Genomic DNA, 15,005 nt, shown 5'->3' with positions numbered 1-15,005 from the left:
ACGGATATAAGGGTCCCCTCTTATGTGTTTCATGCCCCGGATATAAGGGTCCCCCCTTATGTTTCATGCCCCGGATATAAGGGTCCCCCCCTTATGTGTTTCATGCCACGGATATAAGGGTCCCCCCTAATGTGTTTTGTGCCACGGATATAAGGGTCCCCCCTTATGTGTTTCATGCCCCGGATATAAGGGTCCCCCCTTATGTGTTTCATGCCATGGATATAAGGGTCCCCCCTTATGTGTTTCATGCCACGGATATAAGGGTCCCCCCTTATGTGTTTCATGCCCCGGATATAAGGGTCCCCCCTTATGTTTCATGCCCCGGATATAAGGGTCCCCCCTTATGTGTTTCATGCCACGGATATAAGGGTCCCCCCTTATGTGTTTCATGCCCCGGATATAAGGGTCCCCCCTTATGTTTCATGCCCCGGATATAAGGGTCCCCCATTATGTGTTTCATGCCACGGATATAAGGGTCCCTCCTTATGTGTTTCATGCCGCGGATCTAAGGGTATCCCTTATGTGTTTCATGCCGCGGATCTAAGGGTCCCCCCTTATGTGTTTCATGCCGCGGATCTAAGGGTCCCCCTTATGTGTTTCATGCCGCGGATCTAAGGGTCCCCCTTATGTGTTTCATGCCCCGGATATAAGGGTCCCCCTTATGTGTTTCATGCCGCGGATCTAAGGGTACCCCTTATGTGTTTCATGCCTCGGATATAAGGGTCCCCCCTTATGTGTTTCATGCCCTGGATATAAGGGTCCCCCCTTAATGTGTTTCATGCCCCGGATATAAGGGTCCCCCTTATGTGTTTCATGCCCCGGATATAAGGGTCCCCCTTATGTGTTTCATGCCCCGGATATAAGGGTCCCCCCTTATGTGTTTCATGCCCCAGATATAAGGGTCCTACTTATGTGTTTCATGCCCCGGATATAAGGGTCCCCCCTTATGTGTTTCATGCCCTGGATATACGGGTCCCCCCTTATGTGTTTCATGCCCCGGATATAAGGGTCCCCCCTTATGTGTTTCATGCCCCGGATATAAGGGTCCCCCTTATGTGTTTCATGCCCCGGATATAAGGGTCCCCCCTTATGTGTTTCATGCCACGGATATAAGGGTCCCCCTTATGTGTTTCATGCCCCGGATATAAGGGTCCCCCCTTATGTGTTTCATGCCACGGATATAAGGGTCCCCCTTATGTGTTTCATGCCCCAGGTATATAAGGGTCCCCCCTTATGTGTTTTATGTCCCGGATATAAGGGTCCCCCCTTATGTGTTTCATGCCACGGATATAAGGGTCCCCCTTATGTGTTTCATGCCCCGGATATAAGGGTCCGCCCTTATGTGTTTTGTGCCACGGATATAAAGGTCCCCTCCTATGTGTTTCATGCCCCGGATATAAGGGTCCCCCCTTATGTGTTTCATGCCCTGGATATAAGGGTCCCCCCTTATGTGTTTCATGCCACGGATATAGGGATCCCCCTTATGTGTTTTATGCCCCAGATATAGGGATCCCCCCTTATATGTTTCATGCCCTGGATATAAGGGGGGACTCTTATATGTTTTATGTCCCGGATATAAGGGTCCCCCCTTATGTGTTTCATGTCCCGGATATAAGGATCCCCACTTATGTGTTTCATGCCACGGATATAAGGGTCCCCCCCTTATGTGTTTCATGCCCCAGCTATAAGGGTCCCCCCTTATGTGTTTCATGCCCCAGCTATAAGGGTTCCCCCTTATGTGTTTCATGCCCCGGATATATGGGTCTCCCTTATATGTAAGAGTATGCGTGAGGTCTTTCTTCTTTTTGTCTTATCTATACCTCTGTGTACCAGTCTCATGGGGGTGGGGGGGAAGCAAAGGAGACAGCCTCCAGCATCTGGTGATTAAAACTCTGGCTCACAGCTCCAGAAATGTGAGAGTTTGAGCAATCCTAGAATATATGCATAAGGATGCATAAGGGCAACACGGTGGCATAGTGGTTAACACTCTGACCTTGCCTCGGTTCGAATCCCAGGCAGGGCACTATCTGCACGGAGTTTGTATGTTCTCCCCGTGTCTTCATAGGTTTCTTCTGGGCACTCCTGTTTCCTCCCACATCCCCAAACTATACAGATAAGTTAATTGGCCTCCCTGTAAAGTTGGCCTAATGGCCCATACTCACGAGAGACTTTTGTCGCCTCAACACGCGGCGCGCGCGTGTTGCGGCGACAGGTCGCCCGTGAGTATGGGCCGCGCGCACCCCGAACTGTCGCCCGGAACAGGCGCGCAACCCGAACTGTCGCCCGTTGCTGATGTCGCCGGGCGATTGAAATGTTCAATCGCCTGGCGACAGTCGCCGCCGCAACTCCGCCGCAGCTGTCGCTAGTCCGCGTGAGTACGCGGACTAGCGACAGCAACCTCCATTGGGATACGCATAGCTTCCGGCGGGGGGAGGAGGAACGTCGGCGACAGCTTCCGTCGCGGCCGCTGGTCCCTCTTCCGTGTGTGTACGCGGAGGGACGTGGCGACGAGCTGTCGCCGGACTGTCGCCCACACGCTCATGTGTGCTGGCGACAGGCTACTTTTGCTGCCCGTGAGTATGGGCCATAAGACTACGATACATACACTACATGATATAGACATATGATCATGGCAGGGATTAGATTGTGAGTCTCTCTGAACGACAGTTAAGTAACAAGACAAAGTGTTCTGTACAGCGCTGCGGAAGATGTCGGCACTATATAAATACTAAATAATAAGGGTGAGTGCTCCTTCAATTTTGCCATTTTTAGCACACAGGAAAAGCTGTGTAGTACAGTTTGCTTAACCTGTTCGTGATATGAAACTACCTAGTCAATATTTCTTAGCCTGAATCCTGCTCATAGGATGCTACTGAGGTCTTATGAGGTTATATGTAGATAGATCCCTATCCCACCTGCCTTGTTAGATTCCCATCAACCCTGATCATGACCTGATCTGTAAAGCTTTTTTTTCAAACTATCGCAGGAATTGAACAGAGGCTCCAATAGGATAAACTATGCTAAAAACTGTAAAATTGCTGAGGAGGCAGTGGTGGACATACCTCCTTAAAGCAGACATGAAACTGTCAATTTTCAAAGGTTTAGATTTATTAATATACTCTGTCACAGAGGCGCTAGGTTGAGACATAGACACTTGTTGCTGTATGCGCCATCCCATATTGCCTGATGAAGCGGGGCCACACCTGCGAAAAACGTTGCAACTGTTTTCTTGAGTATATTAATAAATCTACACCTTTGAAAATTGACAGTTTCATGTCTGCTTTGAGGAGGTAAGTCCACCACTGCCTCCTCAGCAATTTTAAAGTTTTTAGCATATTTTATCCTGTTGGCGCCTCTGTTCAATTCCTGCGATAACTGTGTCCACCCCTGGTGGAGGGGTGATATACCCCCTTCTCTTCGATCTACAGAGAGCGACTTCTTAATCCTGAGTGGGGACAGGTCTTAATCTCCCCACCTGCATTTACAGTGGTAACCCTGGTTTGTGAGTCTCAATTTACTTACTTCCACTATCCATCAATTCAATACATACTACACTATATTGGGCTCTCTGTGTTTCTCCTTTTCAAACTAGGTGAAGTCCCATGAAAACTCTGTTTTTTGCCCTCCAATAAAATAAAATGCTGAAATTGTAAAAAATTCAATTTCTTTTTTTTTTTAATTCACAGGTCTAGCTTATTTTTGAGGTGGGGTAAAGGATATAGGAAGCAGCCCTGCCGGGTACTACAGTACAATGCCCATTATCTGTAACTTAGGCATCCAGCAGTATCAACCATCTGGCATACCTGAGGGGGATAAACGGGGGGGGGGGGGGGGAGTTTTGTAGTTTGAAGGGCGCCGTCTGCTACACATCCTGTAGCTCCCAGCACAAAATAACACAAGTCCAACCCCCCTTCTCCCGAGCAGCAGGATCAACTTACCGATCCTTCGGGCGCCATCTACTACACATCCTGCAGTTCTCAGAGGCTTCCTGGAGTCCATGCATGGCTCCTAGTAGGTCACCTAACCCAATGAGGGTCAGGTGACCCACTAGGAGATGTACACGTAGGATGTTGGAAAGGCTCTGGAAGCTGCAGGATGTGATCCAGATGGCGCCCGAGGTATCGATAAGTTGCCCATTCTGCTCCGGGGGGGGTCGTTAGTGTTATTTTTAGTGCAACCGGCAAGCACATGTATCTGACATCAGGCAATGCCCGCCTGTGCCGGATACCAGGGACTTTGCTGTATTTCTATTATGTATGACTCTGAAATTACTTTGTTTGCCTTGACCTTGGCTTTGGGATTGGAACATATAGCCAATATTCTTGTGTGTATCTTATTCCTCATACAAATCTCCCTTTCCATCCTTTCGAATGCCTTCTCTGTGTCAGATGAGAGAAACTGGGTGAGATGGGATCTGCTCCTTGCTCAGTCAATAATATGGGATCTAGTTTTCTTGTGCCTGTTCTTTCTGCCAGGAATGAACCCCATCTGGTAAACAAAAACACTTTGCCTAAGCAAGTAGGCAGCCTGTTTGCTATTATTTTAGATCTCATTCCACACTGATAGGGGTCTGTAGTTAGAGCATATAGTGGGAGTTTTGGTTTCTGTATCACTGAAATATGTCATTCAAGGATGTTTGTGAGAAGGAATGTTGAGATTGGCCTTCAGCAGTAACTGAATTAAAACCCAGGGCCAGCGCTTCTATAGAGGCAAAGGGTGCAATTTTGGCCCCAGAGCTTCTGGGGGCCCCCAAGGTGTCTCCTCCCCTCCCCCTCCAGCTATGGTCACCCATGGGTACGGGGATAATTTGCACTACTTGTTGCCAGCGTTAATACGCAGCCGCAGTCTGAAGAATAGAGTGTGGTGCTTCCTCCTGTGTCCTGCCTGGATTAGGTAATACTCTGCTGTGTGTACACTCTGCATTTGAGGGGGAAAGGAGGAAGGAAATAATGCTTTTGAGGGGACAATGCTTCTGAGGGGATATAAGATGGACTCCTGATGATGTTGTGTGACGGGTGGGGTAGGATGGAAGCCTGGAAACCAGCTTTGGGGCTCTGGGGGTAGATTTACTGTGGGGAGAGGGGGGGCAGGGGGGCCCCAAGTTACTTTTGCCCTGGGGCCCCTTAGTATCTAGAACCGGCCTTGTTAAAACCAACCAAATGTGGTTAAAGGAGATCAAAGATGGTATTATAAAAGTACATTATGGATCCCTTTGGCGTTGGTGGGGTTTTAGTTCATGCCAACTTTCATTCTTCAAGTGTGATGGGTTTGTCTAGTTCCAAGGATTCCTTATAGGTAGAGTAAGGCCCCATTTCCACTACATGCAAATTTGTGTGCATTTTCTGCACATAAAATTGGCATAGTTATGTATTTCAATGGGCCTTTTTCTGTTGTATACATAATCTTTATGCTGAAAAAATGTGCACAGCAGTGTTGTCAATCTTTTTCCTCTTAAACTAAATTATTTATAAAGTAATAAGATAAAAACTAAGGTATTTTATTAATTTATATTCAGTGAAATTACTCTTTAAGCATTTTATAAGGGACAGAGGTGTTTCCTGGCGAAGAATCCAGCAAGGGTTCCAGAGCCAAGTTTAAATTGCCACCTAAAACAATGCACTCTTCAGGGAAGCTGTCCAGAACTTCTAGGAATTGCTCCAAGAACTTGGTCTAATTTGTATTTAAGGCATAAACAGGGCCCAAAGTGAGTTAATACTTGTTAAAGAAGCCTTTTACTAATATACATTTACCTGGTTATATCTGAGTTCCTGAGTGTGTTCAGTGCAGTCCTCCCTTTACATTATTATTATTATTATTATTATTATTATTAATAATAATAATAAAAGTGCCATCATCTTCTGTGGCTCTATACAGAGTAAAATACAAACATGGGTACTGTACATAAAAATACAGACAATAGTAAACATAAGAATATAGACTTTGAACAAACAAGATGAGGGGGGGAGCCGGGCACGATCCAAGTATATTTGATTTCCACATCTTGGCCTATAACCAGGGGCATAACTAGACTTATTAGGGCCCCCTGCAAAAATGATAGCATGGAGCCCCCTTTGTTCCTGAACCTCACGTGATCAGGAGTCGGCACATGGCAGCAGAGAGTATTCTGCTGTGAAGCAGTGTCTGGAAGCAGGAAAACATTACACATGATCCTGCACACAGTTTTTGTGAGGGGATGGGGAGTTTTTTTTCTAATTAGCTGCACTTGTGGTTGGGGAGGGAGGTGGAGGAGCCCCCAATGCCTCTGGGCCCCCTTGCGATGGCAGGGGTCGCAGGGGTGATTGTTACGCCCATGCGTATAATATACAAACTGCTGGAGTTTTGTGCATTTAAAGAGAAACTCCGACCAAGAATTGAACTTTATCCCAATCAGTAGCTGATACCCCCTGTTACATGAGAAATCCATTCCTTTTCACAAACAGACCATCAGGGAGCGCTGTATGGCTGATATTGTGGTGAAACCCCTCCCACAAGAAACAAGAAAAGTACGTACTTTGGGCAGTTTCCTGTCTGTGAAGCTTGCTGCATTGTGGGAAATAGCTGTTTACAGCTGTTTCCAACTGCCAAAAAAGCATGCATCAGCTACAACACCTGCCAACAGTAAAAATGTCACCATGTAATAAATGTCAGAATGTAAATCAGGGATTTAAAAGATTTTACAATGGGCAAACACTGACTAAATCATTTATACATAATTATTGTAAAAATGAAGCACTTTTTTTATTAAATTATTTTCACTGGATTTCCTCTTAAAAATCCAAGGGCAGTGAAAGGAGTGGACGCTTTTGCTGGGTCAGGAAAGGTGGGCTTAGGAAGCCAAGCTCCGCCCCTTTCCTCCACCCCCAGCTCTGTGCACTCGACCCCTCGTGGTTTAACATCATGGGGAAAAGTGTGCAGAAGAGTTTACGTTCTTTTTGTTATCATGCAATTGGAACAAGTTTAAACAACCCTTTCCATAGGGCGAGTACTATTCATAACAAGGTGAAAATCTATGTATTTAAAAAAAAAGGCAGTGACAGATGCATTGAGAATAGTAATGTTTGTTACAAACAACATGGCTGCTGTCATTGTATCACAGAAAGAAATGATCATATTCTATTTACGTTGTTTGCAGCTAGATTTGCTGTGTAAACTATCTAAACTTTAGATAAGATATATACACAAGTTACTTGTTGTAGTTAGTTTTTCATCTCGGATCCGCTTTAAGCATTTTTGCAATTATTGTGCATTTACACATGTCTACAGCTTTTCCTGACACTCTGCACATTTCCATCCTATAAATATTTGAATCTTTCAAAGCCCCACAATGTAATGTGCACAGTGTTAGTTTAGTGTTAGCAACATCCTGTTTTCTTTTCAGAACTAATGCGTTTACATAATTTTTGCGTCATGTTATGAAGAACACCACACAGTGAAAGTGACACAGCAAGAGAGAAAGTGGCAGTCATAGGGTGTGGAAGCTATGGGTGCGAAACAAGCAAGCTGCTAACAGGGTCATTACGGAATTACTGAGCTGGCAGCTGTTAACAAGATTGTGTCTGCAATAATCAGGGAGGAGATACCTGTCAGACAAGATACTTATAATAGGATGACTGAAGGTAGAAAAGCCTGACAACTGTTAGTATGCACAATAACGCCTTGTGCAAGTAATAAACAGCAGAGCATTTTTGTGCATTCATTATGTTTACCAGCATTAATTACAGTGATCCAAGGGAGGAAAGAACAATGGGTCTTTAGATGCATGGAGATGTCAGAGGCTGGTAAAATCTGTAGACACCGTGGATTTATATTGGCCATCTGTAGTAAAAAAAAAAAATTCTTTCCTAACACAGTGATGGAGATAGTCAAGCACAAAGTCTACCGATGTCACCCTTGCAATTAGGAACTACAGAGACTGGACCATCAACCCTTCCTCCTGAATTACACACGCACATGCTCACTCACCATATGCACTAGCAATAGTTTGTGGACAGTCATAAAATAATTGCGCCGTCTAGCAAACAGATGTCTAGTCAGGGCCACCATCATCATGTGTCTATTTGTAGCCATCTGGTTGAATATGATGGACGGGTGTCGTTTTTCAACTAAACCAGCCTTGTAACTATGGGCCCGATGTAAGAACCGCCTGTAATATTGCCATGTGCAGGCATTTACTGACACTAAAGCTAGCCTGTGGTTAAGGCAATTAGCAGCAGTGGTGCTCAGCAAGATTTCGAATAGCCGAACTACCCAGACAATCCTAACTTTTTACACTATCCGAACTTTAGCAATTCGGATATTTTTTTAAATCCGAATAGACTGTCCGAGCAAACTTGGATTTCCCATCTGAAATCCGGGCGGATAGTTAGTTCAGATATCCGAGCAGAAGCCAAAATCACCTTCAATGGTAAAAATCCCTTTCGAAGGGAGAGAGAGAAAGAGAGAGAGAGAGACCTCCGGAAAGGGTTTTTGCCATTTAAAGATACTTTTGGAAGCATTTTCAGCCATTTCCAGGTCACTTCCTGTTTTCTATCCAGATATCCGAATCCGGCCAGATACAAAGGTCGGATATCCGATTCGGATTGGAAAATTTTAAACTCGGATATCCGACCCGGATCGGATATCTGGGTATCCGGATCCGAATTAGATCCAGATAGTGAAAAGTGCTATCCGAGCAACACTGATTAGCAGTACATGAGTAACACTAGTGTTGCTTTGGTAATGCACTCATTTTACATCACAACGCACTGCATCACATTCTGCTAGCATTACCGTACACTGCCTGTTCACTGCAATATTATCAGGTTGTGCATTAGGTCCACCGTAACTATTAAACTTCAGGATGTGTTAAATAGAAGTTATTTCCACTAATGTTTGAATGGTTGTTTTTCCCCTTGCTTAAGAAGATCTACTTTAGAATAATTCTGAAAACTGGCTTTTTAGCTCCAGTGTGAAATGAACTTTAGGAAAGCACTGGCGCATTTAGCCAGGGGTTACCGATGTCTTGAATACCCCCTTGAGACTCCTGTACCTTTAAAAGAAATTCCCTGAAGCGGGCAAGCTGGTAAATATACAGAGGCTTGCCTCCTGCAGGGTCTGTGGGAAAAACTCAGCTCTTTCACTATTGTAAAGACTGCATGTGGACAGCTACATAAGGTATTTCACAGGTTGAAAAGTTTTTGACAGTCCCTAAACTTCAGGAGGGCTGCCTGCAGCTTGTGTGAGAGGCTGGCAGGGACACTAGACCTGTTACAGGCAAGGCATCTGTGTGTGATGTGGGACTGCAATACAGATACCCTCTCAGTCTCTCCACTCCTCCTCTCTCCCTCTTTCACCTTTGTTTTCCCCCTTCCCCTAGTGCTGGCTGGATGTGTCCATGCCAGGCCTGGACTGGCCAGGGGGGGCAATCTCCCCCCAGGCCGCCTTTCATTCAGTGATTTAGGGCCGGTCAGGTGCCTTGTGTATTCAGGTTTGTTGTTGTAAGGCAATGTGTAAAACTAGGCTAGCTGATAAAAGTGCAATTAGTGGACAGGCAAGCTGGTAAATATACATAGCATAATGCAGAGCTTGCCTGGAGGGTCTGTGGGAAAATATCTGTCTGGTCTCTCCCCTATGTTATAATGACTGCATGTGTGGATAAGGTGTTAATTAAACAAGTTGAAAAGTTTTTACAGTCCCTAGACTCCAGGAGGGCTGCTCTCTGACTTGTGTGAGAGACTGGCAGGGACAGGAGTCCTATTACAGGCAAGTAGCCTCTGTGTGATGTGGGACTGCAATACAGATAAGCTCTCAGCTCCATCTCAGGCTATACTCAATTTCTCTCCACTCCTCCTCTCTCTGGGCTAGTGCATGCCAAAATCACAATAGCAATCGCTTGACATTTTGTGATTGCGATTTCATGAAGCGATTTTCAGAACGATTTTTGAATTAATCACTCAAAAAAATGCTGCATGCAGCGTGTTTGTGATTTTGAAAAAATCACAACGCTGCTGTGAGAACACCGTCACAGGGTAACATTAGCCAAGCGCTTTTCAAATCACTGTCGATTTTAAAAAAGCTCAGAAGCACTCTTGGTGTGAACCAGCTCTCCCTCATTCACCTTTGTTTCCCTCTTCCCGTAGAGCTGGGTGTCTGTGTCTTATTGTCATACAGGAAAGTTAAATAAAAGTGCAATGCTGGTGAGGCAATTATTATTATTTAGTATTTATATATCGCCGCCATCTTCCGCAGTGGGGGATTAGCAGAGATGGTGGTGAAGGGGAGGACATAAGTGTGGCGGGAGGAATGAGCTTTGGGGAATTAAAGTGGCCATACATCTGTTGACATGACAGCTGATCGGCCAACTGTTTTGATATTCAGATACAAATTTTGGGTGGGAATTGGTGAAATGTATCAATCTGAGATGTTGGGAAATCTTGGTTGTCAGGTGTGGTTGTCAGGTTCGATAATCACGGCATGCGATAACCAAGAATGATAGACACGACGTAAACCCCGGCCGTTGTCCCTCAAAATGTATTATGTACCCCCGGTGCCTGTACTTTACCTGTCACACAGTCCCTAGAGTGTTCTTTCTGTAATTCTGCATTGGCGCTCCACATGACTACTGGCATATACGACGTGGGTTGCGCGTGTGACGTCATTTGGGCTGGGGCTGCCATGATAACGGGCCTCTAGTTTGTATTTCCCCCCAGGCCAAAAGGTCCCAGTCCTCCCCTGGTCCATGCTGCCATGAATTGCACGTTTGTGACAAAAAGTGTGTCTTCTGATATGAACATTAAATGTGGAGATATGTTTGCTATCTATGCTGTGTTGTAAAGTTAGGTGTTAAAAGGCCCAGCACAACTGCAAGGGTTTGGTTGTCTATTCATTGCTGAAGATACTATTTAGATGGCAGTTGGTATTGGTATTGCTTTAGGGCTCATTCACACTATGTGCAGTGAGTCATGACGGACATTACCACACATAATGCCTGCAATGCAGGTAGCATGAAAGTCTATAGACTTTCATGTTACCATTCACACTACAGTTTGCGTTCCCGTGTGCTGCGTTGTAACTTAGTCAAGAACATCATCGCACACGATGTATACATTGTCATGCATTTTTTTTAATAGAATGGAAGCTGCCGACCTATGCGACTGTACTGATCTATATACTGACAATATACTGTATGTACCCTTCTACTGGAATTGGTTTGTGAGACTGTAAATTTGTATCTATCCTCTGAATTGACATGTAGCTTATTTACTGATGCTAATGTTGTTATTATTATTATTTAGTATTTATATAGTGCCGACATCTTCTGAAGATGCATATATCCCTGCATCATATGGCTATCGCTTGCGCTATGTGACACTATGTGGCATATTCCACTGAATTGTCCAAACTAAGTCTATCTCCTGTTCCTCTCTCGGGGAGTTGTTCCAGCGCTGTACCCCGTTCAAATTTGCTGCTACCAGAAGCCCTCAGAAACACTAGTGTCCTTGAGTACTTCCAAAGATAGGCAGCTCCGTAATACGCCAGCGCACTTTTGTGCATGGGCAGTATGGAGCCACCTGTCTTCGGAAGCACTCAGGGACATAAGTGCTTCTGGACCTTTCAGGAATCCCCCCCTTAAAAATCCTGCGTTTGCCCCTGGAAAGTGTTGCATGTCTTCTGCTGCCAGAGACAGCAATATACTGGGGCACGCTGAGGCACCCTCTAAAGTTAGAAGATGGAGAAACACAAGAAAATAAATAGTTAACACATCGATTACCACTTGGGCCCCCTAAGCTTTAGGGCCCTATAGCATTTGCTATGGCTGCTATGGTTATAGCAATGCCTTTGGATGCAATCAAAAAAATCTAAGATCTGTGTGAGATAAAATGTTACAAAAAAGGCAGCCTACAGACAAATTACATGTCTTGCCAGGTAAGCGGCTCTTTCTTCGACTGCAAATACTCCTGAAGATTGTTCCATGAACAGTAGTGGCTTACCTTATGAAGAAAAATTATATGTTAGGTAATTACACATGCAGAGGTGCCAGATATTATCTAAACATGCCTCCAGGTACAAGGAAAGCACCTGTACATTGAGCATGATTGTGCATTTATCTTGAAATGAAAAAGAAGGGAAAAAAGCTTGGCTCATAGTTGCACATTTAGAACCATTATTTTGGCTGCAGGTAGCTAGTCCAACTGGTAAAACTGGTCATGGATTTGTTAAGTGATCTGAAAACATTGGTAGCTTATCGGTTTCTGTTATACAGTGAATGTGAATTGTGTAAAAACAAATGGTATTAATTAAAATAATGACATTTTTAGGCTACAATATTTAATTAGAAATACATAGAAATAATTGTTACTAATTAAAATAATGAATTGCGCAGCCTGTTATATTTAATAAGAAGAAGATAGCAATAACTCTTACTACTTAAAATAATGACAGGTGCAGCTAGTAGTATTTTGGAGTCTTTGTTAGATGTATCAGAAAGGAAGTAATTGGAATAATAATTGAAATAGTACAGATGACAGACCCACTGTTTGTGATGAAAATCACTAGAGAAAGGAGAGCGCTATGAAAGTGGTTGTCGAAGGCACAGCAGGACAGGAGAGGAGAGTGTTAACAAGTGATTGTCAGTAGAAACAGCTGAGTGTTGGATTATTCACTAGCTAATCCGATTCTCTTTCCACTTCAGGCTCTCTCTACTCCCTTCTCTTACATTAAAAACCTTCAGCTCCCTGTCTCTGTTACCCCCCAAATCCCCCCCCATAGGGGTAACAAAGAAGGGTTTTTGGATCCTGTTATCCTACCTTCCCCATTGTGATGGCTCTCTTCAAGACGAAATTTACTTTTCAGAAGCGGGTAAAACTTGCTCAAACCCTTTGGCTTCTCTCATGGGTCAGTGTCCTAGTAGGCTGTCTGACCTTTGGATTGGGGATCTTCCTGAAGGTGCAGCTCTGGATACACAATGAAGTTATGGATAACACTGTGGCTCATGCTGTTCCTAACACTGTGATAGCTGCTGGACTTTTAGGAGTCATCCTTGGTCTGTTTGCTGGCAAAATTAGCCAGGATTCCCTTGATGTGGCCAAATATCCTCGTTGGAAGTCATTCATGCTCCCCTATTTTTTCTTCTCCATCCTGAGCTGTTTGCTATGCATCACAGCTCTTTTTCTCAGTGTTGTAATGAGAGGAAGTCTGAACGAATCTTTGAAGATTGGTTTGAGAAATGGCATCAGATTCTACAAAGACACTGACACTCCAGGCCGTTGTTACCAGAAGAGAAGCATGGACAAGTTGCAAATGGACTTTCAATGCTGTGGTAATGACCACTACAAAGACTGGTTTGAGGTACAATGGATCAGCAATCGCTACCTGGACTTCTCATCTAAGGAAGTAAAAGAGTAAGTTTTATTATTATAGTATAGAAATATCATAAACTTCATATAATGAGTATAAAACACATAAGCGGACAATGAAAAACTATTTTTTTCTTTTGTCCTTTTACTAGATGGACTTTTCAATTACAATGTTAGACATGGTTAAATCTGGTAGCCATATGCTCTTTAATTTGACCCTAAATAAGAAAAAAGAAAACTATTAAATTCTGTAAGGTATCAAACTCATTAAACTGCTGTCTGTATGTAGCTTAGCTGGTGACTTACACATTCTCTATTTGGTGTCAATATTGCTGCCTTGTTAGCTCGATATGTATAGTAAGTGCAGTACATAAATCCTCCACTGAATATCCTGAATGTCACTGTGTCAGCTTAAAGCGTTACTCCATTTAATAAGATTAATATATACACTGTTGTAGTGAACATTCTGTAGTACTAGGCAGTATAGAAAAGGTTGAGACACTGTACCCAGGGCTGGGCTGAGGCAGAGGCTTGGGAGACACCAGGCACTGGGCGCAGACCCGTGAGGGTGTGCCTGTGCCCTCTTGAGTGCCCCATCTGGCCTGCCATTGCAGAGTCGTGAGAGGAGTGCCAAAGTACTGCAGAAATCACCTCACCTCTCTGCGACAGGATCTTTTCAGCCATATCACAGAATTTCATCTCTACTATTTCCTTAAGCGGCGCACATAATGAGAGTTGCCTCTAGAGAGAGTCCAAGAAAGGCAAAACTGCGACATGGCTGAAGAGATCCTAGCGCCAAGAGTTGAGGTGAGTAACTTTTACACACTTCTACAGAGCTCCGCTCAGGGCCGGATTTAACATAAGGCACTGTAGGCACCTGATGATGGAAAGGCGGCTCATTCCCCTCCCCGAGCATCTCCCTCCTTCCCTATGCAGAGTTCTGATAAGAGTGTAAATGAGAGGTTACTCATCCTGCTCTCTGCATTCCACTTACGAGATCTCCCTTCAGACAGAGGCACCTCTAGCTACTTAATACTGAGGTTCCTCTGGCTACCTAATACTAAGGGGCACCTGTAGCTACCTATGACCGGCAAGGGACCTAAGGGAGAAATGACAGCTGTGCCAGCCAGCACACTTGCGGTGCAGTTTGGTGGGGGTTTGTAGGTTCATGGAGGGTGAAGTCTATGGTGCCAGGATGCCTGTTCCTATAGGCTCCTGTGAGGTAAATCCGGGCCTGGCTCTGCTTGTGACTCTGCATGTTGGCTACATAAGCTTTATAATACTGGGGGCACATCTGGCTACCTATACTGGTGAGGGGGCTACCTTACAGTGATGGTACATCTGGCCATCTAACCTGGGCAAAGGGGCTGCCTAATACTTGGGGGTCCATCTGGCTATCTAACCTGGTAGGGGAGCTACATGATACTAGGGGCTCATCTGGCTATCTAAAATGGGTAGGTGGCTAGTTACTAATGGGATCACATCTGGCTACCTATACTGTGAGTCCCAGTACATTATATACCTGTCCTGGACCTGCAGAGAGCAGCTGGAAGTCCAATTAGTTATGCAGCTGCTGAGCTACAGCCTACCACAGCCAGCACAGTATTTGCTCCGCCTCCTGCATTGCCCAGACCCCTGATCGGCCCAGCCTCCATCACGTCGTCAGTTCCT

The 15,005-nt window shown here is 44.7% G+C and overlaps 1 protein-coding gene across 1 annotated transcript in view; it reads left to right on the top strand.

The window, feature by feature from the left end:
• Positions 1-12,650: 12,650 nt before the first annotated feature.
• Positions 12,651-15,005, top strand: part of ROM1 (retinal outer segment membrane protein 1) — a 45,626-nt gene continuing 43,271 nt past the window's right edge. The window contains exon 1 of the mRNA XM_068261109.1: positions 12,651-13,379. Coding sequence (XP_068117210.1) covers positions 12,799-13,379 — 581 coding nt within the window. The 5' untranslated portion in view covers positions 12,651-12,798. The remainder of the gene's footprint in view (positions 13,380-15,005) is intronic.

This window comes from Hyperolius riggenbachi, chromosome 11, assembly GCF_040937935.1.
Source record: "Hyperolius riggenbachi isolate aHypRig1 chromosome 11, aHypRig1.pri, whole genome shotgun sequence".
NCBI classification, from domain to species: domain Eukaryota; kingdom Metazoa; phylum Chordata; class Amphibia; order Anura; family Hyperoliidae; genus Hyperolius; species Hyperolius riggenbachi.
Note: the sequence above shows the minus strand (reverse complement) of the source record. Positions and strands in the feature narration are given on the sequence as shown.